Here is a 27,283-nt window from a genome sequence, read left to right on the forward strand (position 1 = left end):
GGCCCATCCCTGCAAAAGAAGGGTCCATCTGGCTGCTCTAATCTGGCTTACAGTACCGTCCTTAAGTCGTCCGTCTAGTAAAAGTTGGGTGGGGGTGTGTTCCGTGAGGATTGTGATGGGGTTTAGTCCGGTTATGTCGGAAAAATACTGAACCGCCCAGAAAACTGCAAGCAGGTGCCTTTCACAGGCCGAAAATCCTTACTCCACAGGATCTAAAACTCTGGAGGCGTAAGCCACGGGTCTTAACTGTTTGTGCGTTCCTGGAGGAGCACGGCCAAAAGGGTACGATCTGTGCTAGCTATCTCTATAGCATAGGGGGAAAGCGGGTATGGAACCTGTAGTGCGGGGGCTGTGCTGAGGGCTCTTTTCAAAGCATCCACAGCATCTGTGTGCTGCGGAAGCCATTCCCAAGGGGCTCCTTTCTTTAGGAGTTCCGAGAGGGGTGCTGCCTTGGTGGCGAAACGTCAATATGGTTTCGGCAGTAGCCAACCAGTGCTAAAAACGGCCGGAGGGCTGAAACATTCTGGGGAAGGGGCAATTTGACAATCGAGTCAATTATTTTATGCTCGATCTCGCGTTTACCATGCGTGATAATCGTACCCAAATACATCACTTTGTTTTCCAAAATTTGGGCTTTCTTGGGGTTCACTTACAACCAATCTGCTGTAGGAGTTCCAGGAGTTCGGCCAGAAGCTCGATGTGCTCTGCCTTGGTGTCTGTCTGCAGTAATAGGCCGTCCACATACTGGACCAGACATTCAGGGCGAGAACATTTTGATAATCCATTTGCCAGCTGTCGGTGGAAAATGGAGAGGGAGTTGTGGAATCCTTGTGGAAGGCATGTCCACGTGTATTGCTGACCTTTAAAAGTGAAGGCAAATATATACTGGCACGCTTTTGCCAATGGAATGGACCAGAATCCGTTACTGACGTCCAAAACCATAAAATATCGCGAGTTGAGTCCCTGTTTGAGCATGGTCTCGGGACTTGTGGCTACCATGGGGGCTGCTGCGGGGGTGACTTTGTTGAGTTTCCGGTAATCGATGGTCAGTCGCCATGATCCATCGGGTTTTCTCACTGGCCAAATCGGGGCATTATTAGTAGAGGCTACTGATCTTAGTACGCCCTGCTCTAATAAGCTATCGATAACTTTTGAGATTTCTCCCTCTGCCTCTTGGGGAAATCCGTATTGCTTTTGGGGTCTAGGGTCAGGTCCTGTGATTTGAACGGAACTAGTCATCCGGCCACAGTCGTGTTTGTGGGTCGCGAATGCTGTCCTGTTCTTTTGTAAAACTGCCTTAACCTGTTTGTCTGTGCTAATCGTGGTCGGGTCAAGCCAAAATTCGACGACTGTGCTAATCTTGTTTGCATACTCACCTACTGTGAGCGTTGCGGGGGCTCTTCCGGATTTTGCCATTTTCCAGACACATTGGTTTACTGGATCAAATGAAAGGTGGTGGGAGTTCATAAAATCAATGCTCAAAATGTGTTCTGCTGTGTGGGGTAGATCGACTAAAACTATGGGGTGTTTTGTCGTAATATTGCCAATTTGAATGGGTACATGGGCTGTGATGTGTCCCTGCTGTGAGTGGCCTGTGAAGCCGCTGAGGGTGATTGTGGCTGTAGTGGGCCACGTGTCTTTTTGGAACATGGTAGAGGAATTAATTGTGGTGCGGGACCCTCCTGTGTCCCAGAGAAATTCGATGGGATGTCCCCGTACTTTTGCTGCAACTACTGGTCGGCCGGACCTATCCCAAAGGGTGTCGCAGACCCAGGTGGGGAAGCCCGAACACCGTCAGTCAGTTCCGTTCATGTCTGTCTGGTCTGAACGGGTGCTCACACTACGTATGGGCTCTGTCCTGTTCTTATTCAGAGTGCCTGCCTGCTGGGCTCACTGTGGCTTTCGTGGGGCATTGCACTCTCGTGCAAAGTGACCTAATTGTCCACAGTTGTAACACACCTGTGGTTTCTGTGGGGGGTTGTTCCTGCCTTCGTTTACCCATGCGGGGTTGTGGTGCGTCTTAATTGCGTGGATATCTGCCTGCTGTTCTTCGGGTTTCTTAATTACGGGTTTGTTTTGGACAGATTGCTCCCAGGCACGGGACAGTCTTCTTAAAACCCATTTTTCATTGTGCGCTTCTTCGGAGGGGTCATAATTGGTACAGGCCTTTTGTCCTGCCTCTGTGGCATGGGAGATAAGGGTGCGGGTCCATTTGGCCATACCATCTTGAGACAAATGGGCGTAGTCTAAATTGCCGAAAACGGCTGTAAAATGAATCCACAGGCGTCCAGCAAATGCTGTGGGGTGTTCTGTCTTTTTCTGCCTGCACTTATTCAGGCCTTCTACTGGGTCACCTCTGTTATAGCCGATCGCATCTAGGATCGCTGCGTGCATCTCTGCAAGGGTGCCTCCTCCTACATTCTGTGGGTCGGGACGGGCTGCTACGACTGAAGGATCCACACTCAAAACTGTGAGCTTCACGTGCTCACGCTCATCCAGGCCATACATGGTTACCTGCTGCTTTACTCTAGCAAAGAAGTGGTGGGAGTCTGAGGTGGGGAGGAACGGTGTGATCTTTTCGCACGCGTCCCGTAAGTGGGTCACAGTTAAGGGGTGGTGTAAAGAGATTCTGCCTCTCCTTCCGATGTAACTGTGCGGTGGGTAGTGACTGGATTCATGGGAACCTGATCTATCTGCTCTGTGGGGAGTTGTGGTGCTTTTCTCCTTTGGGGATTTCCTTGCGCACATGTTCCCTGAACATATCTATGCGCGGTTTCATTAAACTCTTGCCAATCAGGGCCGTTTTCCTCATCTAATTTGGATCCAAAGTGCTCTGGAACCCATTTTACACCGTAAGCAAAGACTGCAGTTCCGCAATCTGCTTCCTGCATTTCACATGATCTAATGAGCTTTGTCTGTGCTCCGTGGTGGCAGTATGGAGTGCTCTTAATGCTGCCTTTAAATCGCTGCACTGCCTTTGCAATGCCTCTACCTGTTTCTCTGTCTCTACTCTTACCAGGACTGCACGTTGCGTGTCCTGATAGGCCTTTTCGTACTGGGTTTGGAAGCTGCTCAGATGCGCTAGACAAGACTGGTGTGCCCGCTTGGCATCATCCACCTCTCCGTCCTTTGCTGCCAACCTCCTTCTCAAATCTATATTCTCTCTCTCGATCTCACTAACATCGACCTTGCTCATTCGATGTCTCTCTTCTATCTCTTTGCGGAGAATCCGAACGACCTCCTCTGTGCCTCGCAATTGTGCCAAACAGGACACGATTGCCATCGGCTTGTGAGCTTTCCCTAAGTTTTTCTTATGGATCTCTGACAGGTTCTCCCACCAAGTATGTCCTATACTCCCGGGTCCTGTTTCCTCATTATCACAGAATTCACTCCAAAGGGGCCATCCCTTCCCTTTGAGATATTTTCTGATCTCTTCTTCCCAAACGGGACACTGTCCTACTCTGCTGCTGGTCGCTGCGACCACGAATTCTTCAGGGTTCATGAGGCATTGCATTGCCTGCATTGCCATCTTTCCTCTCTAAATACTCTCTTAAAATTTGGAACAAGGGGTACTAAGGCGGTGCTGTAATTACGGCTTTCGCTATTTTCCGGAATACAAACTCCCGTCAGTTTTTCGCAACAAAAATCTATCAGTTTTACCTTATAGCCCTGTTAGATACGCATGCATGAACACACTTCCGAATTACGAGGATTGATCAGAACTGCTTGAACACTTGTGGTTTTTCTGTTCCCAATTGGATTCTAATTCAAATTTTTGGGTTCTCCCGGAGTAGTTAAGCCACTTCAAAGTCGGGTCCCATCAGGATGTCGCCAGTAATACGTTGCTAACTTTGGTTGGCTCTTAATTCGTTGCCCGTTGGGTCTTTACTGAATTTGCTCTGTTTCTATAACCTTTGCTCTAGAGTTGCCAGGTATCTTTATGATACCGCCATGAGGTTCAAGTTCAAGTACTGATCAATAACTCAACACACCAATTAGTAAGATTCAAATCAAAACACATTTATTATACACAGTAAATCACTACTCATGCATAAACTCTACTTTCTAGACTACTCTCTATCACTAAAAGGCCTATACTTAGCTTCGGAATTGGCCCACCAGGTCAGGGGAACAAATGGCCTTTCGTTCGATCTGAGTCTGCAGGATTCAAAAGCTGGTATGGACTGGTAGCTAGGAGCGCCCATCTCGTAGCGTGCGTTGACTGGAGACTTACTTGGTTGATACGGCAGCTTAGACAGTTCACTCTCAAGGGTTGATTTGAGTTGCTGAGTGACCCTGCCAAGAAGGACAAATTGAACTTGGGGACTCTACTTTATAGTCGCCAGGGGCTTCCCGCCCTTCGGGGTGGACCCCGTATCTGGTTCCAAGTGATTGGACTATGTTCCAATCACTTGGATCGATTTCTCCAATGCTGGGCAGTCCCTGGGTGTCCGTTGGCCTTCCTTTGTCTTGGCTCCTGCTGGCGCCGAGGAGTCTGGCTTGGCCTTATTCACCTTACATGTTTCAATTGTATCCGGGGATCGCTCATTAGTATGCAGATGGCTGTGAGTTTCAGTGCTTTCATAGAATTTACAGTGCAGAAGGAGGCCACTCGGCCCATCGGGTCTGCACCAGCTCCCGGAAAGAGCAGCCCACCCAAGGTCCACAGCTCCACCCTATCCCCATAACACAGCAACCCCACCCAACACTATGGGCAATTTTGGACACTAAGGGCAATTTAGCATGGCCAATCCACCCAACCTGCATATCTTTGGACTGTGGGAGGAAACCGGAGCACCCGGAGGAAACCCACGCACACACGGGGAGGATGTGCAGATTCCGCACAGGCAGTGACCCAAGCCGGAATTGAACCTGGGACCCTGGAGCTGTGAAGCAATTGTGCTATCCACAATGCTACCGTGCTGCCAGACAGTGCTGTCTGGGCTTTTGCAAGTTCGGATACACAGGATTTCTGCACTTGCTAGTTTTTGCCTGTGTTGGCTGAATTTCCCTGTAGTCTCTGCGGACCTCCATTTTAAGTCGGGAAGTGGCCAACCCAGGTGGCTACACTGGTTTTAATTCATGTCAGCCGACACACAATTACTCTTCTGATTCGAGGGTACGATACCCAGTTAAAGGCACAAGTTTGTCGGAAGACAGATCACCGTTCTCCCAGTCTTTATGCCAAGTTTCCACACAACTACAAACTCTTACCGTCCACCCAGGTCACCCAGGTAGGGAGTAACGGCACTGATCCCCACCCCACCCTACCCGGGGATTCCACCCATTCTTATCCTGCAGTGGCCCACACGCACCTCATGTTCCCGTCACTTCATACGCTCGGGAATGGTTCTCTGCACTGTCTTTGGCAGGCCTTAGTTTCACCTTCTCTGCTCCCCCTTTGGTTGTGGTATAAAGAATGCATTTTGCCACGTTCTACACGCTCACCCCTTCTTTCCTTTACCTTCCGCGACCCCCCTGGTCACTCCCCACCTGCTATTTACACATATGACACAATTGGTTGACACGCTGCTACACACGAACTACCTCTGAGCCCTGCGACGAAACTCTATAAAACTGGCTGCCCTGAAATTCATCTGGTTAAGGTAAGCCTCAACCACCACTGGTTGCAAGTGAAGAAAAGACTGGTCGGAGAAATTGTCCGCCCACTCCCCGCATCGACCACAAGCTGCAAGAGTCTCTAACTTTTAAAATTTGCATTTCTTGTCTCTCAAAGTGGTATTTAAAAAAATAAAATTGAGGGAATCACATATGGTGACAATCAGAACGGGTAATTGGAGTAAGGAGAGAAAGACTAATAAAACAAGGTATTAACCGAAGATAATAACAGATACTGTGCCTGCACCCCCAGGAATACACGGAAAACAGAAAACACAGGATGAAGCAAGGACTGCTGACATGCGTTTGGATCATCGCTGGACTTCTGCAACTGCGCACGCAACACACGTTCGTTGCAAACCCCACACCAGCCCCGAACACTACCACACAATAGGCCACCACCAGCCTGGACACTACACCACACATAAAGACAGACATCGAAACCCCCACTTGGTGCGAAAACATTGCCAAATAGAACCCCCTTTCATACATAGTAGAGGCCCTGCTAATAATTGCAATAATCTGCAGTGTCATTCAGACACTCCGACTCTGTAAATGGCGAGCAAAAGCCTCCCGCTCCTCGATATATACAGTCCGAGCCCCCTTCTTTGTAATTCAACAAAATTGAATTCATGTACTAATCGCTGCTAAGACTAAACCATGTACCTCTTTATAAGTAGAAATGTGATGCTGCTGTTTTAAATGTTGTGGTCTACATAGGTTCTTTGATATTCACCAGCAGCATGAGAGTAGCTTAGATAGTGTGAGCTAGAGATCAACTGTACGGATAAATTAAATGTTTTATAGTGACCTGAATTATAGTAACCATTAGAGATGAATTAATTTATGGATGTATTCATGGAATATTAGGTAAATGTCCCAAACCATAAGATCGAGTAGAGTAGAACCTTGCCTTGACCAAGGGTGACCCGTCCTCCAAGGATGAACAGGGATCAATAGTGTGATCCACCACGCATCGCGTTCAGGTTCAAGAGGACGGGATGTAGCATCTAAGATGGCCAGCTGCAAAGGACCATGGGAATTATGGCCAACCCAGCACTCAGACAGATACAGAGCCTATGTGTATTTGAAACACAGGTAACTAGACCTGATCAACACCGCCCCCCCCCGCTCATTTGCATTTTAATGGCCCATTTTCCCAGGTAAATAGAACTCCAATCAAGAAACCGGTACAGCCACAGGCTGATCGGCGCCACTCCCTTTACTCAGCGAGCCCAACTGCCAAGGTCAATGACCGCTAAGGACCCGCCCAGCCACCAAGGCACCCGCCCCTTTATTGGCCGGAATCCAGTGATCAGAGCCCTGTCGAACTATTGGGTCCAAGGTTAAGGACCACCGCAAAGAGCGCAACATTCCAGAGGGATAGAAGAGAGCACAGCCATGTATTCTGTCTCTTTTGGATCTGGCCTGTGCCAGCCAACTGTAGCAGGAACAGCCAGCCAAGTTCAAGACCAACGATCGCTACCTGACGGATGAGCCCAGCAGAGACAGAGCCACTTTCTGCAAACCAGCCAAGTGAAATCCAGATAAAGGCCTTATCCATTTGCACAGGACAGGTCGCCCTGAAGTTAAGTATAGGTTATTGTAGCTGATCGGTGTAGTTTAACTCGTAGTAGATATTGTGTTTGCATGGCGAAGTAACTCTTGTGTATATAAATAAACCATCTTTTGAACTAACTAACTGGTTGTGTGGTCATTTAATCAATATAAGGGAAGGCTTGTGATTCACCAACATTATCATTAATATTAGCAACATATTGGCGACGCTGTTGGGATCAGAACGAGCAACACCACATTCCTCTGGTCAAATTTCACATGCTACTTCCAGAAGCTCCCAGGCCTTTACAAAACAAAATTCTTTTTAAAAACATGACCATTGCAGTCAAACACACGATAACCCCAGGCATTGAACCCGTAAATTGTCCCAATATTTAGAACCCAATATTCTTAAAATCCTCCATTCGTCGCAAATGCATGAGCCAAAAGTTTGTTTCACAGGTCCAATATTCTTCAGGAAAAGAACCTCCAAACATTCAAATTAGTTTTTCAATTCTTTAACTTGTACATGGTTCCCAGTTCTCACTAATTGACTCAATTGAAACAAACATGATCTAATCTCAAAATTATTTTGTAAACCTCAATCATATCACTCCTAAATCTAAGCGATTCTAAAGTTTAGAGACCCAGCTCATTGAGCACAAGTACAATGTTTTAAACTGTAGATCAATCTTGCAGCTAAAATTAGCATGACCAAAGATGAATATACAAGTGTGATTATGTGACTTTGGGCACTCAACTAAGACTCTTGGTTCTGGCAAAAACATTTTTAAACCAATCACAACCTTTCAATGTACAGGTTTTGTCTAACTCTTGGCACTAAAGTCACAATTTGCAACACAACATTTGTGGGATATTTGTAAATTCTCAGTTGTTTAGATGATCAGACCAGTTATTTAGATGATCATTTTTAAAATTCTGGAGAAAACTCACATGCTGTCATTCACAATAATTGTGAGAATGTTCATATTGCCACAAATATGAATGTAACTAGCGAAAAAATGGTATAACTGTGAGTCTCTGTTAATTTTGGACATATGTTGGAATGTAAACATCACTTACCCATTCAGTATACAGTCTTGTCTCAACTCTTGGCACTTTATTCGCTGTTTTCAGCATGACATCATAAACACTCAAGAATATTAGTTCAAAATCCTTGAACTCTGGTTCAAATTGAACAATGTTGTTTTTTAGGATCAAACGCAAAATGAAACCTGGGTGTTCATAAACACGTATGGAATCCTAGATATAAAATACCAAACATAGACAATTGAAATAAAAACCTATCTCAAAGGGTTGCACTTTTATTCCTTCAGTATTTACATGTGGCTAATTTTCTTTAAGCACATAATAATTATATCCAAATATAAAGATTTGCAAATGAGAAACTTAACTGATTCCAAGCAGTCCATTACATAAAATAATATGTGGCGGGATATTATGCTTGGAATTAATCAGAATTTTAAATTGTGTAACATAAAAGTGCTGTAACAAAATCAAGTTATCAAAAGCAATATAAAAAAAGAATGAAATTCAACAAAAATACACAACACAGGTAAAAGAATCCAATTATTTGCAGCCAATAGGGAGGAAGTGTGCGAGTGACAAAAAAGCTGCACCCTTGCCAAATGTTGCAATCCCCTGCTAGGTATGTAGTAACCAATCTCCCTGGTCTCTGTTATCTATTCAAATTGGGGCTGGGGACTTAATATTATAAGATTTTATGCACACATTCCCATGCTGTGGATACTGGCACATCCATGAAACTAGCATGTGCAGACAACATTTCCAATACTGCAAATGGGGAGGCAGTGGCGTTGTGGTATTATTGCTGGACTAGCAATCTAGAGACCCGGGGTAATGCAGATTCAAATCCCACCACAGCAGATGGTGAAATTTTAATTCAATAAAATATCCGGAATTAAAAGTCTAACGATGATCATGAAATCATTGCAATTGTCATAAAGACCCATCCGGTTCACTAATGTTCTTAAAGGGAAGGAAACATGCCAATTGTACCACCTGGTCATGTGACCCCCCGACCCACAGCAATATGGTTGACTCTTAAAATGCCCTCTGAAATGCACTCAGTTCAAGGGCAAATAGCGATCGGCAATAAATGCTGGACCAGCCAGCGACAGCAATATCCCATGAATGGATAGAAAAAATTTGAGCCACCATGTTAACAGTACATGTTGGAAAATGGCGAAACAAATTCTGATATTGTTGAATATTAGTTGTGGCCACTTTCCGTTGTTTAAACTGCAACAGAAGTTACAGCAATGTGTACAGGATGAGAAGTGAGTGCTAATGTGCCAAGCAATCAGCACTCTCTTCTCATACAGTATAAATTGTTCTTCCGCTACTGTTGATCATTTCTTGCGGGCTTTCTGGTGGCATGATGGCATAGTGGTTAGTGTTTAACATTGCTGCCTCACAGTGCCAGAGACCTGGCTATGAGTGACTGCCTGTGTGGAATATTCACGTTCTCCCTGCAGAGTTTCCCTGCGGAGTTTCATCCGGGTGCTCCGGTTTCCTCCTACAGTCCAAAAATGTGCAAATTAGGTGGATTGTCCATGGGAAAATTGTCCCTCAGCATCCAAAGATGTGCAGGTTAGGTGGGGTTACGGGGATAGAGTGGGATGTGAGCCTAGGTAGACTGCTCTTTCAGAGAGTTGGTGTAGACTTGATGGGCCAAATGGTCTCCTGCTGCACTGTAGGGATTCTACGGATTCTACCGCCTTGACAGCAATTCTCTTATTTCAGCAATACTCAGGGCTGAATTTTCTATTTTCAGTACAGAGGGCTGGCTGAGGTGAGAAATCATCTGCATAGCCGGCTTGTCTCATCACACTGTACAACACTCTGTGCAGGAAAACTTTGCAGGCGTGGCACACGCCATCATACTGGCGGGGCCAGAAAAAAACAGCAATGTCACGAATCCTGAGATCAGGGCACCTGTTTTAAAGGGCCCCATGTTCTCCGATTTAAAAAAACAGGGACCCGCTCCCACCCCATGGACATGGGGTATCCTGGCGCACCACGGAGAAAGGAAATCCCCCCCCCCCCTCAAAGGAGCACCCCAGAGGGCCTAAGCTGCTGTTCTTTGTTCTTTGTTGAACCTGTGCCAGTGGCCAGGGACAGTGCCATGGTACCAGGGAGTAGTGCAAGGGCAGTGCAAGTGTACTGACCATCCATGTCCCTCTCTCCCAGGACTTTACTTACCTGTGCAACTGCAGCATGATCCCTCTGCATGGTTCCTATTTTAAAAAACTTACTGAATAGCTCGCTAGTGTGAAGTCACTTCAGCGAGTGGGGAGATCCCAATGTGGGACAAACATATGATGGGGAAGCCCTATAATTACATGATAATTTATGTAAATGAGGTTCCTGACCTTTCTGGGCAGAAACCTTGTTACGGCATTAGCAGGGGGTGGGGAAAATCTGAAATTGAGAAATTGCCGGCGGGATTCTTGTTTTCAGATTCTCATGATATTTTGCGCCCACGTTACCGTTTATGTTTGCAGCGAATGTGGATGAAAAATTACGTATCAGGTTCTGTACTACCAAACAACTAATTTGACAAATTATGAAAAGCAAGAAATAAAACTTGCATCCTGTAAGTAAATTTCTATAATCTGCATAAAATTGATTAAATAAGAAATACATTTTGCAGCACTTTGCAGGTTTCTGATAAACATACCGGTCGTTGTACAATCAGATCAGTATAGTCTTGAATGGACTTTAGGGTTAAGCTTTGCAGTTGTGAAGTCATCAGAGTAGCAGCACAATTAAAGAAAGACAGTAGTCTGGCACGATTGGTATTACTGGGAACCTGCTTCCGTTTATTTCCCAGGTAATAAATATTTTGGACTTCAGGAAACCATCTAAAACACATTCAATAAACCATCAGTTAAAACCTCGATATTAAAGTTTATTTCCACTTGTAATAAAAGTTACAATATTTTTAATGTTGGTGACACGTTTTCTTACAAACATAACTTTCATAAGAATATATCTTACCAGATAAATGTACGATAAAGAAATGAGTAACAGCCAATCAAAACTGAAAAAAGTACATTTAACAATTTCTATTTGACATTTTTTGGGAATGATCATACTTTTTAAGGAGTTGATCTTTGGCAGATTCAATTTGCCTCATGAACAAGACCTGGAATGTAGTTAGCTCCATTGAATCCTTACGATTGCGAAATTCATCAACATCAATTAATCGTAATTGCCTGCAAAAGAAAAATAATTATCTTTCATGCAGTATTTTACTCCATTACTAAAGTCAAGAGGTGATGGCATATTATAAGAGGCCCAAGCTAATGCTCTTGAATCATGGGTCTGAATCCCACTACAGCAGCTGGTGTAATTTAAATTTGGTTAATAAATCTGGAATTAACAAGCAAATGTCAGTAATAATGACCACAAAACCATTGTCAACTGTCGTAACAAAACTCCATCTGACTCACCAGTGACCTTTATGGGGAGAAATCTGCTGTTCTTATCTGGTCTGGCCTACATATGACTCCAGATCCACAACACATGAGCAAGGAAACCTCTGTTGATTACCACCTACCACCCCCCAGCTGATGAAGCAGTACTCCTCCATGTTGAACACCACTTGAAGGAAGTACGGAGGGTGGAAAAGGCACGAAATGTTCTCTGGATGTGGGACTTGAATGTCCATCAACAAGAGTGGCTTGGACATCTGGTTGCGGCTATGCGGAGCTAAGGCGCACATTCGGCGGTTCCCGCAAAAACGGACTTTTGGGCTCGTTTCAGGGCCCAAAGGGGACTTTTTCGACGTATCCCGGTGTGGGAAGGAGTTAATAATAGCTCCCCATCAGTATATGGCTTTAACAAGGAGCGGGGCGACAGAAAAGGTGGTGGTGGACCAGAAGAAGGGAGGGAAGGAGACAAAATGGCGGCGGGCGGAGACCAGGCAGCGTGGAGGCAGTGGGCGGAGGAGCAACAGGAGGGTATCCAGCGCTGCCTCAGAGAGATTAAAACGGACCTGCTAGAGCCGATGAAGGCTTCTATTGATAAGCTGCTGGAGACACAGACGGCCCAGGGGGTGGCGATCCGAGAGGCTCGACAAAAGATCTCTGACAATGAGGACGAGATCTTAGGCCTGGCGGTAAAGGTGGAGGCGCACGAGGCGCTCCACAAGAAATGGCAGGAGCGGTTCGAGGAGATGGAGAATCGGTCGAGGCGGAAGAATCTGCGGATTCTGGGCCTCCTGAAGGGGCTGGAGGGGCCAGACGTGGGGGCCTATGTGGTCACCATGTTGAACTCGCAGATGGGAGCGGGGTCCTTCCAGGGGCCCCTGGAGCTGGAAGGAGCCCATAGACTGTTGGCGAGGAGGCCCAAGGCTAACCGCGGGCGGTGCTGGGGGGGGGGGCCTTTGCATTTTTTTGGGTTTCTTTTTCTCTGTGTTTTTCTCTTTCGGGTTGGGGAGGGTGGATGGGGCGGGTTGGGCACTTTTTTCCCGTGCCGAAGACTGAGGGGGGGGCGAGGCCGGGGCGGGGAAGTGAGGATTGTTTCCCGCACTTAGAACGGAGGGGGGAGGGGGAGAGCCTGTGGATGGGGAGCGGGAGAGGAGTGTGTGCCACACAATGGGAGGAGTTGAAGGGGAGGCGGGAGTGGCCGGGGTCAGCAGGAGTCAGCTGACTTGCGGAAGTGCAATGGGGGTAGTAAACCAGCTAGGATGGGTCCTAGCCAGGGGGGATCGAGTTGCTGTTGCTATGGTCAAGGAGGATCTGGAGCAAGTGGGGAGGGTCGAGACGGGGGTATGCTGCTGTGGGGAACGGGCCGGGTATGGGGTGCAGGCGAGTGGCTGGCCGAGGAGGGGTCATGGCTAGTCGGCGGGGGAGGGGGGGGGGGCGGGTAGCCCCCTGATCCGGCTGATAACCTGGAATGTAAGGGGACTGAATGGGCCGGATAAGCGGGCCCGCGTGTTCGCGCACCTGAAGGGGCTCAAGGCGGATGTGGTTTTGCTCCAGGAGACACACCTGAAGGTGGCAGACCAGGTAAGACTGAGAAGAGGGTGGGTAGGTCAGGTGTTTCATTCGGGGCTAGATGCCAAAAATCGAGGGGCGGCGATCTTGGTGGGAAAGGTGTCATTCGAGGCGTCGAGCATTGTGGCAGATAATGGCGGTAGGTACATAATGGTAAGTGGTAAGTTGCAGGGAGAGAGGGTGGTACTGGTCAATGTGTATGGTCCGAACTGGGACGATGCGGGTTTTATGCGGCGTATGTTGGGTCGGATCCCAGACTTGGAAATGGGGGGCCTGATAATGGGGGGCGACTTTAACACGGTGTTGGATCCGGCACTGGATCGCTCCAGATCTAGGACGGGTAGGAAGCCGGCAGCGGCTAGACTGTGGAGGGGATTTACGGACCAAATGGGAGGGGTGGACCCTTGGAGATTTGCAAGGCCGGGGGCTAGGGAATTTTCATTCTTCTCACATGTCCATAAGGCTTATTCTCGAATCGACTTTTTCATTTTGAGTAGGGCGCTGATAGCGAGAGTAGAGGATACCGAGTATTCGGCAATAGCTATTTCGGACCATGCCCCACATTGGGTGGACTTGGAGATGGGAGAGGAGAGGGACCAGCGCCTGCTGTGGTGCTTGGAGGTGGGGCTGTTGGCGGACGAGGAGGTGAGCGAGCAGGTCTGAGGAAGTATATAGAGGTACTTGGAGACCAACGACAACGGGGAAGTCCGAGTGGGGATGGTATGGGAGGCACTGAAGGCGGTGGTGAGGGGAGAGCTGATCTCCATTAGGGCCCATAAGGAGCGGAGGGAGCGGGGGGGAGAGGGAGAGGCTGGTGGGGGAGATGGTGAGGATAGACAGGAGGTAGGAGGAAGAGCCTGAGGAAGGATTGTTGAGGAAAAGGCGCAGTCTTCAGGCCGAATTCGACCTGGTGACCACCGGGAAGGAGGAGGTGCAGTGGAGGAAGGTCCAGGGTGCGGTCTAGGACTATGGGGAAAAGGCAAGCCGGATGCTGGCGCATCAGCTTTGGAAGCAGGACGCAGCTAGGGAGATCGGGGGAGTTAAGGACAGGGGAGGGAGCGTGGTACAGAGTGGGGTTGGCATCAATGGGGTCTTCAGGGACTTCCACGAGGAATTGTACCGATCCGAGCCCCCACAGGAGGCGGGAGGGATGGGCCGTTTCCTGGACCAATTGAGGTTTCCAAAGGTGGAAGAGGGACTGGTGGCGGGACTGGGGCCCCCGATTGGGCTGGAGGAGCTGATCAAAGGGATAGGAAGCATGCAGGCGGGGAAGGCACCGGGGCCGGACGGTTTCCCAGTCAAGTTCTATAAAAAATATATGGACCTGTTGGGCCCGCTGTTAGTTAGGACCTTTAATGAGGCAATGGAGGGGGGGGCTTTACCCCCAACGATGTCCTGGGCACTGATCTCCTTGATCCTGAAGCAGGACAAGGATACCCTGCAATCTGGGTCTTACAGACCGATTTCCTTGCTAAATGTAGATGCCAAGGTGCTGTCGAAGGTCTTAGCCACGAAGATTGAAGATTGTGTGCCACAGATCATCCATGATGACCAGACAGGGTTTGTGAAGGGGAGACAGTTGAATGCGAATGTGCGGAGGCGTTTGAACGTTCTCATGATGCCGGCGAGGGAGGGGGAGGCGGAGATAGTGGTGGCGATGGACGCTGAGAAAGCCTTCGATAGGGTAGAGTGGGGGTACCTGTGGGAGGTGCTGAAGAGGTTCGGGTTTGGGGAGGGGCTTGTCAGGTGGGTTAGGCTGTTTTATGAGGTCCCGATGGCGAGTGTGGCCACAAATAGGAGGAGGTCCGAGTACTTTCGGTTGCACCGAGGGACGAGACAGGAGTGTCCCTTGTCCCCCCTGCTCTTCGCACTGGCGATTGAATCCCTGGCTATGGCACTGAGAGAGTCGAGGAACTGGAGGGGGTTGGTGCGGGTGGGGAGGAGCATAGGGTGTTGCTTTATGCGGACGACCTGCTACTGTATGTGGCGGACCCGGCGGGAGGAATGCCAGAGATAATGAGGATCCTTAGGGACTTCGGGGACTTTTCGGGGTACAAGCTCAATATGGGGAAGAGCGAGCGACCATGAGAGGGGGATTGGCGAGCTCCCACTAAAAAGGGCGGAGAGAAGCTTCAGATATTTGGGGGTCCAGGTGGCCAGGAGCTGGGGGGCCCTGCATAGGCTTAACTTTACAAGGCTGGTGGAGCAAATGGAGGAGGAGTTCAAATGGTGGGACGCGTTGCCAGTGTCCTTGGCGGGTAGGGTGCAGTCAATCAAAATGACGGTGCTCCCAAGATTTTTGTTCCTGTTCCAGTGCCTCCCCATGTTTATCCCGAAGGCTTTTTTCAGGCGGGTTAACAGGAGTATAATGGGGTTTATGTGGGCGCGAGGGACTCTGAGGGTGAGAAGGGTGTTCCCTGGAGCGGAGTAGAGAAGGGGGTGGCTGGCGCTGCCCACTCTCTGTGGGTACTACTGGGCCGCTAATGCGACAATGGTGCGCAAGTGGGTGATGGAGCGGGAGGGGGCTGCATGGAAGAGGCTGGAGACGGCGTCCTGTGTGGGTACAGGTCTGGGGGCGCTGGCAACGGCGCTGCCGCTCCCTCCAAGGAGGTATACCACGAGCCCGGTGGTGGTGGCGGCCCTCAAAATTTGGGGGCAGTGGAGGCGGCATAGGGGGGAAGTTGGGGCCTCGGCGTGGACCCCATTACGGGGGAACCACCGGTTCGCCCCAGGAAGAACAGGTGGAGGGTTTTCGGGGTGGCACAGGGCAGGGATACGAATGTTGGGGGACCTGTTTGTGGACGGGAAGTTTGCGCGCTTGGGTGAGCTGGAGGAGAAGTACAGGCTCCCCCCGGGGAACACCTTCAGGTACTTACAGGTAAGTATTATACCTGTTTGCCAGATGGCAGGTGGTGGAATTCCCGCGGCTACTGCCACACACAGTACAGGACAGGGTGCTCTTGGGGGGGTGGGTGGGAGTGGGGGAGATCTCGGAAACTTACCAGGTGATGCAGGAGGAGGAGGAGGAGGCCTCGGTGGTGGAGTTGAACGGTAAATGGGAGGAGTTGGGAGAGGAGATCGAAGAGGGGACGTGGGCAGATGCCCTAGGGAGGGTGAATTCTTCCTCTTCGTGCGCGAGGCTCAGCCTCATACAGTTTAAGGTGCTGCACAGGGCATACATGACCGGGACAAGGATGAGCCGGTTCTTTGGGGGTGAGAACAGGTGTGTTAGGTGCTCAGGGAGCCCAGCAAATCACACCCATATGTTCTGGGCATGCCCAGCGCTGGAGGAATTTTGGAAGGGCGTAGCGAGGACGGTGTCGAGGGTGGTAGGATCCAGGGTCAGACCGGGCTGGGGGCTCGCAAATATTTGGGGTGGCAGAGGAGCCGGGAGTGCAGGAGGCGAAAGAGGCTGGAATTCTGGCCTTTGCGTCCCTGGTAGCCCGGCGAAGGATTCTCCTTCAGTGGAAAGATGCGAGGCCCCCCAAGTGTGGAATCCTGGATCAGCGATATGGCAGGGTTCAATTGGAGAGGGTGCAATTCGCCTCGAGAGGGTCGGTACAAGGGTTCTTTAGGCAGTGGCAACCGTTCTTAGACTTTCTGGCAGAACGATAGACATTGGTCAATGGCAGCAGCAGCTCGGGGGGGGAGGGGGGTTTACTTTATTTTTGTTTATGTTATTTACACTGGAGGGTCTGAGGGGGTGTATACACCTGTTGTGTTAAGTCGGGGTGTTAGTGTTAATTTATTATTTATGTACGGGGAGGGGTTTGGGGGGTTGCTTTTTTTAAGATTGTGTTTTGTACTTAACCCTGTTGGGTTCTTTTTTCTTATTCATTTTGTTATTGATATTTTATGAAAACCTTTAATTAAAAAAATATATTTAAAATAAAAAAATAAAAATAAAAATAAAAAAAATAAAAACAAGAGTGGCTTGGTAGCACCATTACTGGCCAAGTGCCAAAGGACAAAAGAAAAGGCTGAAGCATTTGCAACCACCTTCTGCCAAATGGGTGATCCACCTTGGCCTCCCCTGGAGGTCCCCTACATCAAAGCTGCCAGGCTCCAGCCAATTGGATTCACCGCACGTGATAGCAAAAAAAGTGGCCAAAGGCACTGGATACTGCAAAGGGGCCCTGACAACATTCCAACAATATTACTGAAGACGTGCTCCAGAACTAGTTGGACCTTAGCCATGTTGCACTGGAATCCACCGGCAAAGTGAAAACATCCCAATTATATCCTCAGACAGGACAAATCCAACTCTGTCAATTGTCATGCCATTAGCATACTCTCCATCATCAGCAATGGGGTTAACATCAGTGCTATCAAGTGGCACTTTCACAGCAATAACCTGCTCACTGAAGTTCAGTTTGGGACCCACGTGGGCCACTGAGTTTCTGACCTCATTACAGCCTCAGCTTAAACATGGACAAATGAGCTTGCCTGGGTGAGTGCATTTCCAACAACATTCAAGAACTTCAACATCCAGGACAAAGCAGCCCGCTGGATTGGGTAGGTAGTACTATGCAATGTCGTTCATCAGGTGGGGAGAAAATTTCAGTGATAAGACAGATAAAGACCTAACATTTTTTTCACTCTGTGATGGGTGCATTAAGTACAGAAAATTGCTAAACTGACCCCATTCCTTATATACCTAAACAGAGGAGGCCAAAACAAACATGAACCCAACATTTTAAACCAGGTACTGTACATGCCCACATGGAACGAGGCTGAGAGTCATCAGGCGAGTTATCTTAAGTGATTTAGTCACATCACAGAGCCACAATTTCATGGGGTGAAAACAAACCTCTTATAACCAACTGAGTGAAACAAAGGGGAGAATTTTAACAGAACTGATCCACTCACAGTGGAGGGTAGTGGTGTGAGGCACTGGCAGTAGTAGAGGTCAGGAACCTGATCATTTGTGAAACTCAACTAAAGCATTAGTATCCCACTTCCAAGTTCCCCAACCAATCACAAAATGCGGTCTTGATAACAAACCACACCGATCAATGGAAGGCGTTCTAATTATAGGGACCCCAGCAGGAATTAGAATGGCTTATTACAGAATGATTAGTTAGGTTTCATCAAACAGAAGAATTGAGGCAGGCTGCCTCCCAGCAGTCTGATCCTTCCCTGGAGGTAATACTACGAGCCATGAATATCTCCAGAGAGTTGTTGTTCCCTTTGGGCAGCAGCCATCATACAAGCATGGCTGGCAGCGACTGACAAAACTGATCAGGAGTGTGGTTTGCCACAGCTAGATTTTGTACCGAAATAGATTCAATGACCTTGTGAGAGCAAGAAAGGAGAGTGGCATCCTACATTTTGATGCCAACTTCTACGTTCAAACTTTCCCAGCATTCTCCTGTACAACATTCCTGAGAACAATGCACATTGCAGCTCCACTTATTCCTCTTTCTCGAGGCACCACTTCAGATTTTTCTGAAGTTTATAGGATTGTGCTGTAGGATTTACCTTTTGGTTTATAAAAGTGTTATACTTTGGGACTGTATGTTTAAGTTTAGAGTAAATGAAAGAGGATATGTGACATTTGCTGGCCTCAGCCTGACAGGAATCCTAAGTAGTTTAATTGCCAAAGGTCAAAACAAGATTCAAATTGTTTTATTGAGAGTGAGGTGCAAGGTATTTACTCTTGGGAACAATGATAACTGATCCTAAATCTACAATGGGTAGCTCTTGCATCTCCCAAAATCGCAGAACGGTGGTATCAATATTAAGTTGTAGACAGTTGTGCTGGAACCTATCCCTTTACATCTATGATGAAAGGCAGTTATCAAAACTGACTGATTATCATTTCCAAATAGATAAAAAGCTAACGTTTCCTGTTGCCATGGAGAAGAAGATGGGAAAAGCAATTTTGAAATCAGTTTATAGAGTGTTCTGTTTAACCCCAGAAATATCACAGGCAGGAGTTTTAGTTTTTGTCTTGAGTAGTCTGTAGCCAACTGAGAGGTGGAGAGCAAGAAAAAATTTAGAATTAGCTGTCATGATATCCACATCAGCATATCATGGTGCAATATGGACTTCAGTAAGGCCTTTGACAAGGTCCCTCATGGTAGAGTAGTACAAAAGGTGAAGTCACACGGGATCAGGGGTGAGCTGGCAAGGTGGATACAGAACTGGCTAGGTCATAGAAGGCAGAGAGTAGCAATGGAAGGATGCTTTTCTGATTAGAGGGCTGTGACCAGTGGTGTTCCGCAGGGATCAGTGCTGGGGCCTTTGCTGTTTGTAGTATACATAAATGATTTGGAGGAAAATGTAACTGGTCTGATTTGTAAGTTTGCAGACGACACAAAGGTTAGTGGAATTGCGGATAGCGATGAGGACTGTCAGAGGATACAGCAGGATTTAGATTGTTTGGAGGAGTGGGCGGAGAGATGGCAGATGGAGTTTAATCCGGGCAAATGTGAAGTAATGCATTTTGGAAGTTCTAATGCAGGTAGGGAATATACAGTGAATGGTAGAACCCTCAAGAGTATTGAAAGTCAGAGAGATCTAGGAATACAGGTCCACAGGTCACTGAAAGGGGCAACACAGGTGGAGAAGGTAGTCAAGAAGACATACGGCATGCTTGCCTTCATTGGCCGGGGCATTGAGTATAAGAATTGGCAAGTCATGTTCCAGCTGTATAGAACCTTAGTTAGGCCACACTTGGAGTATAGTGTTCAATTCTGGTCGCCACACTACCAGAAGGATGTGGAGGCTTTAGAGAGGGTGCAGAAGAGATTTACCAGAATGTTGCCTGGTATGGAGGGCATTAGCTATGAGGAGCGGTTGAATAAACTCGGTTTCTTCTCACTGGAACGAAGGAGGTTGAGGGGAGACCTGATAGAGGTCTACAAAATTATGAGGGGCATAGACAGAGTGGATAGTCAGAGGCTTTTCCCCAGGGTAGAGGGGTCAATTACTAGGGGGCATAGGTTTAAGGTGAGAGGGGCAAGGTTTAGAATAGATGTACGAGGCAAGTTTTTTTACACAGAGGGTAGTGGGTGCCTGGAACACGCTACCGGAGGAGGTGGTGGAAGCAGGGACGATAGTGACATTTAAGGGGCATCTTGACAAATACATGAATAGGATGGGAATAGAGGGATACGGATCCAGGAAGTGTAGAAGATTGTAGTTTAGTCGGGCAGCATGATCGGCACGAGCTTGGAGGGCCGAAGGGCCTGTTCCTGTGCTGTACATTTCTTTGTTCTTTGTTCAATCACACACACACTGATGGACAGGCAGTTGGGCCAACCAGCACACACAACATCGCAGCCAATCACCAGTGAGAGCACACGCACTATAAAACAGGGAACACCACAGTTCCCGCTCATTCTACCAGGAGATAGCTCAGAGCACAGAGCTCACAGCGTGCCACTCAGACATAGTCCATGTGCTGAGTGCCTCACTAAGATAATGATAGGGCTGGGTCCACAGGTTAGCTGGTGAAGCACATACCCAAGCCAGCAGTTCGTTGTAACCGTTGTTTAGCCAATAAAACAGAGTTGTACCATCTACAGCCGTGTTGGATCATTTTTGCAGCAGAGCACCCAACACAATATGATACCAGTAGTGGAAGCTAACCAGCGACTGTGAGACCTACCTGCACCCTTTCAGAAATCCGCCATCCTGCTCCATGGAAACCATCAGCCCGCCGCAGCCGCTCCGAATCGCTAAAAATCTTGGCGTCAACTGGAAGCTGTTTAAACAGCGCTTCCACTCTTCCTAGAAGCCACAGACAGGGAGAATGCATCGGACACCAGGGAGCTCGCCCTCCTCCTCTCCACGGCGGGGCAACACGCCATCCACATCTACAACTCCCTGGCATTCGCGGGAGGGGAGGACAAAACAAAATATAAGAGGTTGCTTCTCAAGTTCGACGAACACTTCAGCATGGAAGTCAATGAGAGCTTCGAGAGGTACCTCTTCCAGCAGCGCCTGCAGGGTAAGGATGAGCCTTTCCAATCTTACTTGACACACCTCCGTATCCTCGAGCAGTCCTGCGGCTATGAGGCCACCTCCGACTCCATGATACGGGATCAGATAGTTTTTGGGGTTATCTTGGAAACCCTACGCCAGCAGCTCCTCAAAATAAAGCGCCTCACCCTAGCAACTGCCATCGAGACCTGCGTCCTCCATGAGAACACGACCAGCCGGTACTCCCAAATCCAGGCGGCCGAAACGGCACGGCACGGGTCCTACGAGGCGGAGCGGGTCCAGTCGATCGAGTTCCTCCCGGCCCGCGGCCCGGACGAGGCGGCCATTTTGCGCGCTTTCCGAGGCCTCCCGCGCTTGTACGCGCCAAAAGAGGGGACGTTGACGCAGAGGGGCGTGATGCGCAGGCGCGCTCTACGCAGGACCAGACCGCGCATGCGCAGTGGTGCAACGAACGCCATGACGTCACGACGTGTGGCAACTGTGGCTCCGCCCACTTAAAGCGGCAATGTCCAACCAAAGCGCGACAGTGCCTCCGCTGTGGCAGGATGGGCCACTATGCTGCCTGCTGTCGAGCAGCTCAATCTGCCAACTCCCAACAATTCCGCCAGCCTCGCAGGGACATGCCGGCGATTCAGCCCCCATACACGGAGTCATATCCAGACAGTATGCAGACCAGTGATACCGAAGACAGGGAGCCCTTCCACGTTGTGGTAATCCACAAGAACTGGATGGCCCCAAGTCGGAACCACCAACTGCTGCCAGTGCACAGCATTGATCCGGGTGATGAGTGGTGTGCCACCCTAACGGTCAACCCGAATTCGTCGCCCACCTGAGAGACTTGATTTATGAGCCTGTTAGCACATTGGACTCACTGAATTGTTTTACAGTACTGTTAATGTTATTTTCTTGTCGTTCATTGTTCCAGAAGTTTTCTCTTGTTGTTTGCTGATTGCATTTGTTCTGTTATTGGTACAAACTCGTTGTTCTGCTGCACCTGCCACCTTCCTCTGTATATAGTTCAGTCTCATGTACATGTTGTAAATATTGCACACACATACTCAGATGCACTCAGTACACATTTCTATTTATTAGCATGTAGGCACATATCCTTTGTGAAAGGGGGGGATGTCATGATATCCACATCAGCATATCATGGTGCAATCACACACACACTGATGGACAGGCAGTTGGACCAACCAGCACACACATAACATCGCAGCCAATCACCAGTGAGCACACGCACTATAAAACAGGGAACACCACAGTTCCCGTTCATTCTACCAGGAGATAGCTCAGAGCACAGAGCTCACAGCTTGCCACTCAGACATAGTCCATGTGCTGAGTGCCTCACTAAGATAGTGATAGGGCTGGGTCCACAGGTTAGCTGGTGAAGCATGTACCCAAGCCAGCAGTTAGTTGTAACCGTTGTTTAGACAATAAAACAGCCATCTACAGCCATGTTGGATCATTTGTGCAGCAGAACACCCAACGTAACATAGCCAGGCCTGCACCTTTAAGCAGAGAAAATGCTGTTCATCATTCACCATGCTAATACTCAGTTTGATGATCAAGTTTGTGAAGAGTTGAAAGAGGCTGAAAGATTTGCCTAACTTGGAACCGGAGGAATAAATCTACAGTGTAATCCTCCCAGTGAAAGGCAGTTCTAGGATTAGATGTTAACTGGTGAGAAAAGTAGAAAGGAAGCAACTCAGTGGGGGGTGGGAGCAACTGTGAATTTTTTAGAAGAGACATGTAACTTGGGTCAAGCATGGTAGCACAGTGGATAGCACTGTTGCTTCACAGCGCCAGAGTCCCAGGTTCGATTCCCGGCTTGGGTCATTGTCTGTGTGGAGTCTGCACGTTCTCCCTGTGATTGTGTGGGTTTCCTCTGGGTGCTCCGGTTTCTTCCCACAAGTCCCGAAAGACGTGCTGTTAGGCAAATTGGACATTCTGAATTCTCCCTCGGTGTACCCAAACAGGCGCCGGTGTGGCAACTAGGGACTTTTCACAGCTTCATTGCAGTTAATGTATGCCTACTTGTGACAATAAAAATTATTATAATAAGTAACAAGAGAATGTATATTTCTATGTTTTAAAGTATAACTGAAAAAAATTGTGTTTGGTTAGGAGTATTTCATTCGTCACTTTATAGTAAGCCTTTTAAAATACTAAATCTTGAAGTGTTGTCTTTTCAGCTAATAACTGGAAGCTAAGATTTCTCTGCAAAAGTTATCAGTCTCTACATAGGTGAAAGAATCTTTAATTTATAGGGATCTTAACCTGTCGAACTACGCCAAGTTTGGAGGAAGCTTAGTTGATTAATCAAGTCCTGGCGCAATACGACAAGTTGTAAGATTTGTAATATTTGTAGACTGTGTTAAGTAGTTCGATTCCTTGTATTATTCGACTGTGTATAGTTGAAGGAATTTATATCATCTCTGCTATTCGGTTATCAGTAGCACTTTGCGAATACTGGAACTCAGCAGAAATTTGCAGTATAAACTCCTCAGGTGCCAAAAAGAATTGTTTTATTTGTAGTCGCTTGATTACAATTTGAAAGTCATTTAAAAGGCAATTCGTAGACAATTCGAAGCTTTCAGAGAATTACAGACATTGGGCGTCATTCTCCGACCCCCCGCCGGGTCGGAGAATGGCCGTTGGCCGCCGTGAATCCCGCCCCCGCCCCCGCCGAAGTCTCCGAAGGGAGAAAAGTCGGCGGGGCGTTAATGGCGCCGCTGCCGCGGAGAATGTCACGGGTCTGCGCAAGGCAGCCAATTTTCGGCCTGCCGATATTCTCCCTTCCGGATGGGCCGAAGTCCCGTCGACGTAATGACCGTTCACGTCGACGTGAATCAAACCTCCTTTTCATCGGCGTGACCCGGTGCTCCAGGCTCACGCCGACCAGCGAGGAGGTGAGTGACGGCCTGGGGGGTTGGCTCTGGGCAGGAAATGGCGTGGCCGCAGACTGATCGCCTGAGGAGAGGTGTGTCTCGGCTTGTGTGTGTGTGCGGCGGGGGGGGGGGGGGGGGGGGGGGGGGGGGGGGGTTAGAGTAGGCTGGGCTCCGGGGGAGTGCCGGGAGGGGGTCCGTGCCGGGGTGGAGGTTGGGGGTTGTGGAGGGGGTCCGTGCCGGGGTGGAGGTTGGGGGTTGTGGAGGGGGTCCGTGCCGGGGTGGAGGTTGGGGGGGGGGGTCCGTGCTGGGGTGGAGGTTGGGGGTTGGGGAGGGGGTCCGTGCCGGGGTGGAGGTTGGGGAGGGGGTCCATGCCGGGGTGGAGGTTGGGGAGGGGGTCCGTGCCGGGGTGGAGGTTGGGGGGGGGGTCCGTGCTGGGGTGGAGGTTGGGGGTTGGGGAGGGGGTCCGTGCCGGGGTGGAGTTTGGGGAGGGGGTCCGTGCCGGGGTGGAGGTTGGGGGTTGTGGAGGGGGTCCGTGCCGGGGTGGAGGTTGGGGGGGGGTCCGTGCTGGGGTGGAGGTTGGGGGTTGGGGAGGGGGTCCGTGCCGGGGTGGAGGTTGGGGGTTGGGGAGGGGGTCCGTGCCGGGGTGGAGGTTGGGGGGGGGGGGTCCGTGCTGGGGTGGAGGTTGGGGGGGGATCCGTGCCGGGGTGGAGGTTGGGGGGGGTCCGTGCTGGGGTGGAGGTTGGGGGTTGGGGAGGGGGTCCGTGCCGGGGTGGAGGTTGGGGAGGGGGGCCGTGCCGGGGTGGAGGTTGGGGGGGGGTCCGTGCCGGGGTGGGTGATGGGAGGGCAAATGAGTTGGTCCACCTGGCCAGGTGCCAGCCTCCAACAGTTGGACCCATGCGGTCCATGCCACCTGGCTGGGGGGAGGAGGGGATATGGGCAATGATGACATGTCGTCGTTCCCCTCCCCCCCACCAGGCCGTCATGTTTTCAGACCATCCAGCGATGTTGGCCGCCGTGGTGGCAGCCGCTCATGTCTATGTTGCCCTGGATGAGGAGGAGCGTGGCAGAGAGGCGGCGCAGGCTGCCGCAGAGGGGCAGGCGGCAGCCGCCCAGGCTGGAGGGACACCTGACCGACAGGACGAGGAGGGGGAGGAGGACGTCGCGGCCCCACGGCAACGGAGGCACCCGAGGGCGCCCCGTGTGTACCGGCCCCGGCAGTCATACCAGGACCTCACGGACCGGGAATGCAGGAGGAGACTCCGGATGAGCCGGGAAACCGTGGCACACATCTGCCACCTGCTGGCACACCTGTCACCGCGTGGCACTGGCGGGGGACACCCTCTCCCCGTGTCCATCAAGGTTACGGTGGCCCTGAACTTTTATGCAACGGGGTCATTCCAGGCACCGAGTGGGGACCTGTCCGGCATATCGCAGACATCGGTGCATCGGTGCATCCGGGCAGTGACAGATGCCCTTTATGCCATGGCGCACTGCTACATCCGCTTCCCCGTGGACCGGGCCAGCCAAGATGCCCGGGCCGTGGGCTTCTCTGCCGTTGCCGGGTTCCCCATGGTCCAGGGCACGATCAATGGGATGCACGTCGCCGTGCGGCCACCTGCAGATAACAGGGCCGTGTTCACTAATAGGAAGGGGACCTATTCGATGAACGTACAGGTGGTCTGCGACCACCGCATGATGATCCTGCACGTCTGCGCCCGTCACCCAGGCAGTGTACACGACTCATTCGTGTTGTCGCGGTCATCCATCCCCGGCATGTACGAGGGACGCCATCCCCGGCTGAGGGGCTGGTTGCTGGGCGACAGGGGCTACCCATTGCGATCGTGGCTGATGACGCCTATACGGAGGCCACGCAATGAGGCGGAGAACCGCTACAATGATGCCCATGTAGCGACAAGGGGAGTGATCGAGAGGTGCTTTGGCGTGCTGAAGATGCGTTTCAGGTGCCTGGACCTCTCTGGGGGCGCCCTCCAGTATCGGTCAGATAGGGTCGGCCGCATCATTGTGGTGTGCTGCGTCCTGCACAACATAGCCCAGCAGAGGGGCGATGTGCCGCAGGCAGAGGAGGGCGGAGTGGAGGAGCAGCAGGAAGAGGCCCAGTCCTCCCCAGATGAGGGGGATGGGGGCAATGGTCAGGGCAGACGGGGTAGACACAGACGGGTGGCTGTCCACCGTTACCGGCTGGCCCAGCGGGCACGGGACAGACTGATAGACGCCCGCTCACTGACTAGATGGGCGTGGGAATCGGGTAGTATGGCCACAGACCGCACACCATGACAACAGCCGACCACCCACACCCCCCACCCATCCACCCACCCAGCACCCTCACCCCCCTCCCCAACCCCACACACCCCACCCGCATGCACACCACCCCCCCACTCCCAATTGCCGATCCACCGGCGGCACAACGGGCCGGGCTCACCCAGTTGCGGGTGGACGCGTGTCTATCGCAGGCCATGGAGAATGATGACAACCCGCCTCCGATGAGCTCCTGGCTCTACATCGTTGGACTATGTCTGACCCATGGCCACAGTACCACCATCCACCCGGACCATCCCTGCATGCGGCTGTGACACTGCAGCGCACGGTCCCGTCCTCTGCCCGGGGGATGTTGATGGCGGCCCAGGGGGAAGGGGGCAGACTCACCTGGGGCTGAGGTAAGACCACCCCTCACACACACACTTGCGCTCAACGTACATGACACCCCCGCACACTTTGGACAGAGCACAAAGGCAGCTTCGGTAGGTGTAACATTGACTTTAATAACCAAAGGAGTTCATGCACGTGCCCTAGCGCCTAAAACTCATCTGTGCCCTGCACCCGTGCCAACTTACTCAGTGTCTAATTGTTTGGCCTTACGGGCCCTTTGACTACGTCTACGTGGTTCCCCAGACGGTACAGCAGAACTGGAGGTGGACTCCTGTGATTCCTGCCCTCTGACACTGGATCCCTTTGGCGGCCGTTTCCTGGGGCGTCCTGGCCTAGATGGGCCAGGCTGCGGCCCGGGCGACTGGGATGGCAAGCTGCCAGCCTGTCCTGCCCGTTGCCCACCCGATGCACCTGGGACGGAAGGGGGGGAGTCCGAGGTGTCGCGGTGTACCGGGACCTCCCCTACAGAGGGAGCCGGGACAGACCACACCACCTCCTCCTCCCTCGGGGTGCCCGATGGCCCCCAGGCCTCTACATGGGTGGGGGATGCGA

At 50.4% G+C, this 27,283-nt stretch overlaps 1 protein-coding gene across 1 annotated transcript in view; it reads right to left on the reverse strand.

Annotated features, from left to right (window-relative positions):
* Positions 1-27,283, reverse strand: part of dnah7 (dynein, axonemal, heavy chain 7) — a 570,689-nt gene that overhangs the window by 469,227 nt on the left and 74,179 nt on the right. The window contains exons 9-11 of the mRNA XM_072478629.1: positions 11,319-11,438; positions 10,901-11,084; positions 8,260-8,439 (exon numbers count right to left, since the gene is read on the reverse strand). Coding sequence (XP_072334730.1) covers positions 8,260-8,439; positions 10,901-11,084; positions 11,319-11,438 — 484 coding nt within the window. The remainder of the gene's footprint in view (positions 1-8,259; positions 8,440-10,900; positions 11,085-11,318; positions 11,439-27,283) is intronic.

Source organism: Scyliorhinus torazame, chromosome 2, assembly GCF_047496885.1.
Source record: "Scyliorhinus torazame isolate Kashiwa2021f chromosome 2, sScyTor2.1, whole genome shotgun sequence".
Taxonomy (NCBI): domain Eukaryota; kingdom Metazoa; phylum Chordata; class Chondrichthyes; order Carcharhiniformes; family Scyliorhinidae; genus Scyliorhinus; species Scyliorhinus torazame.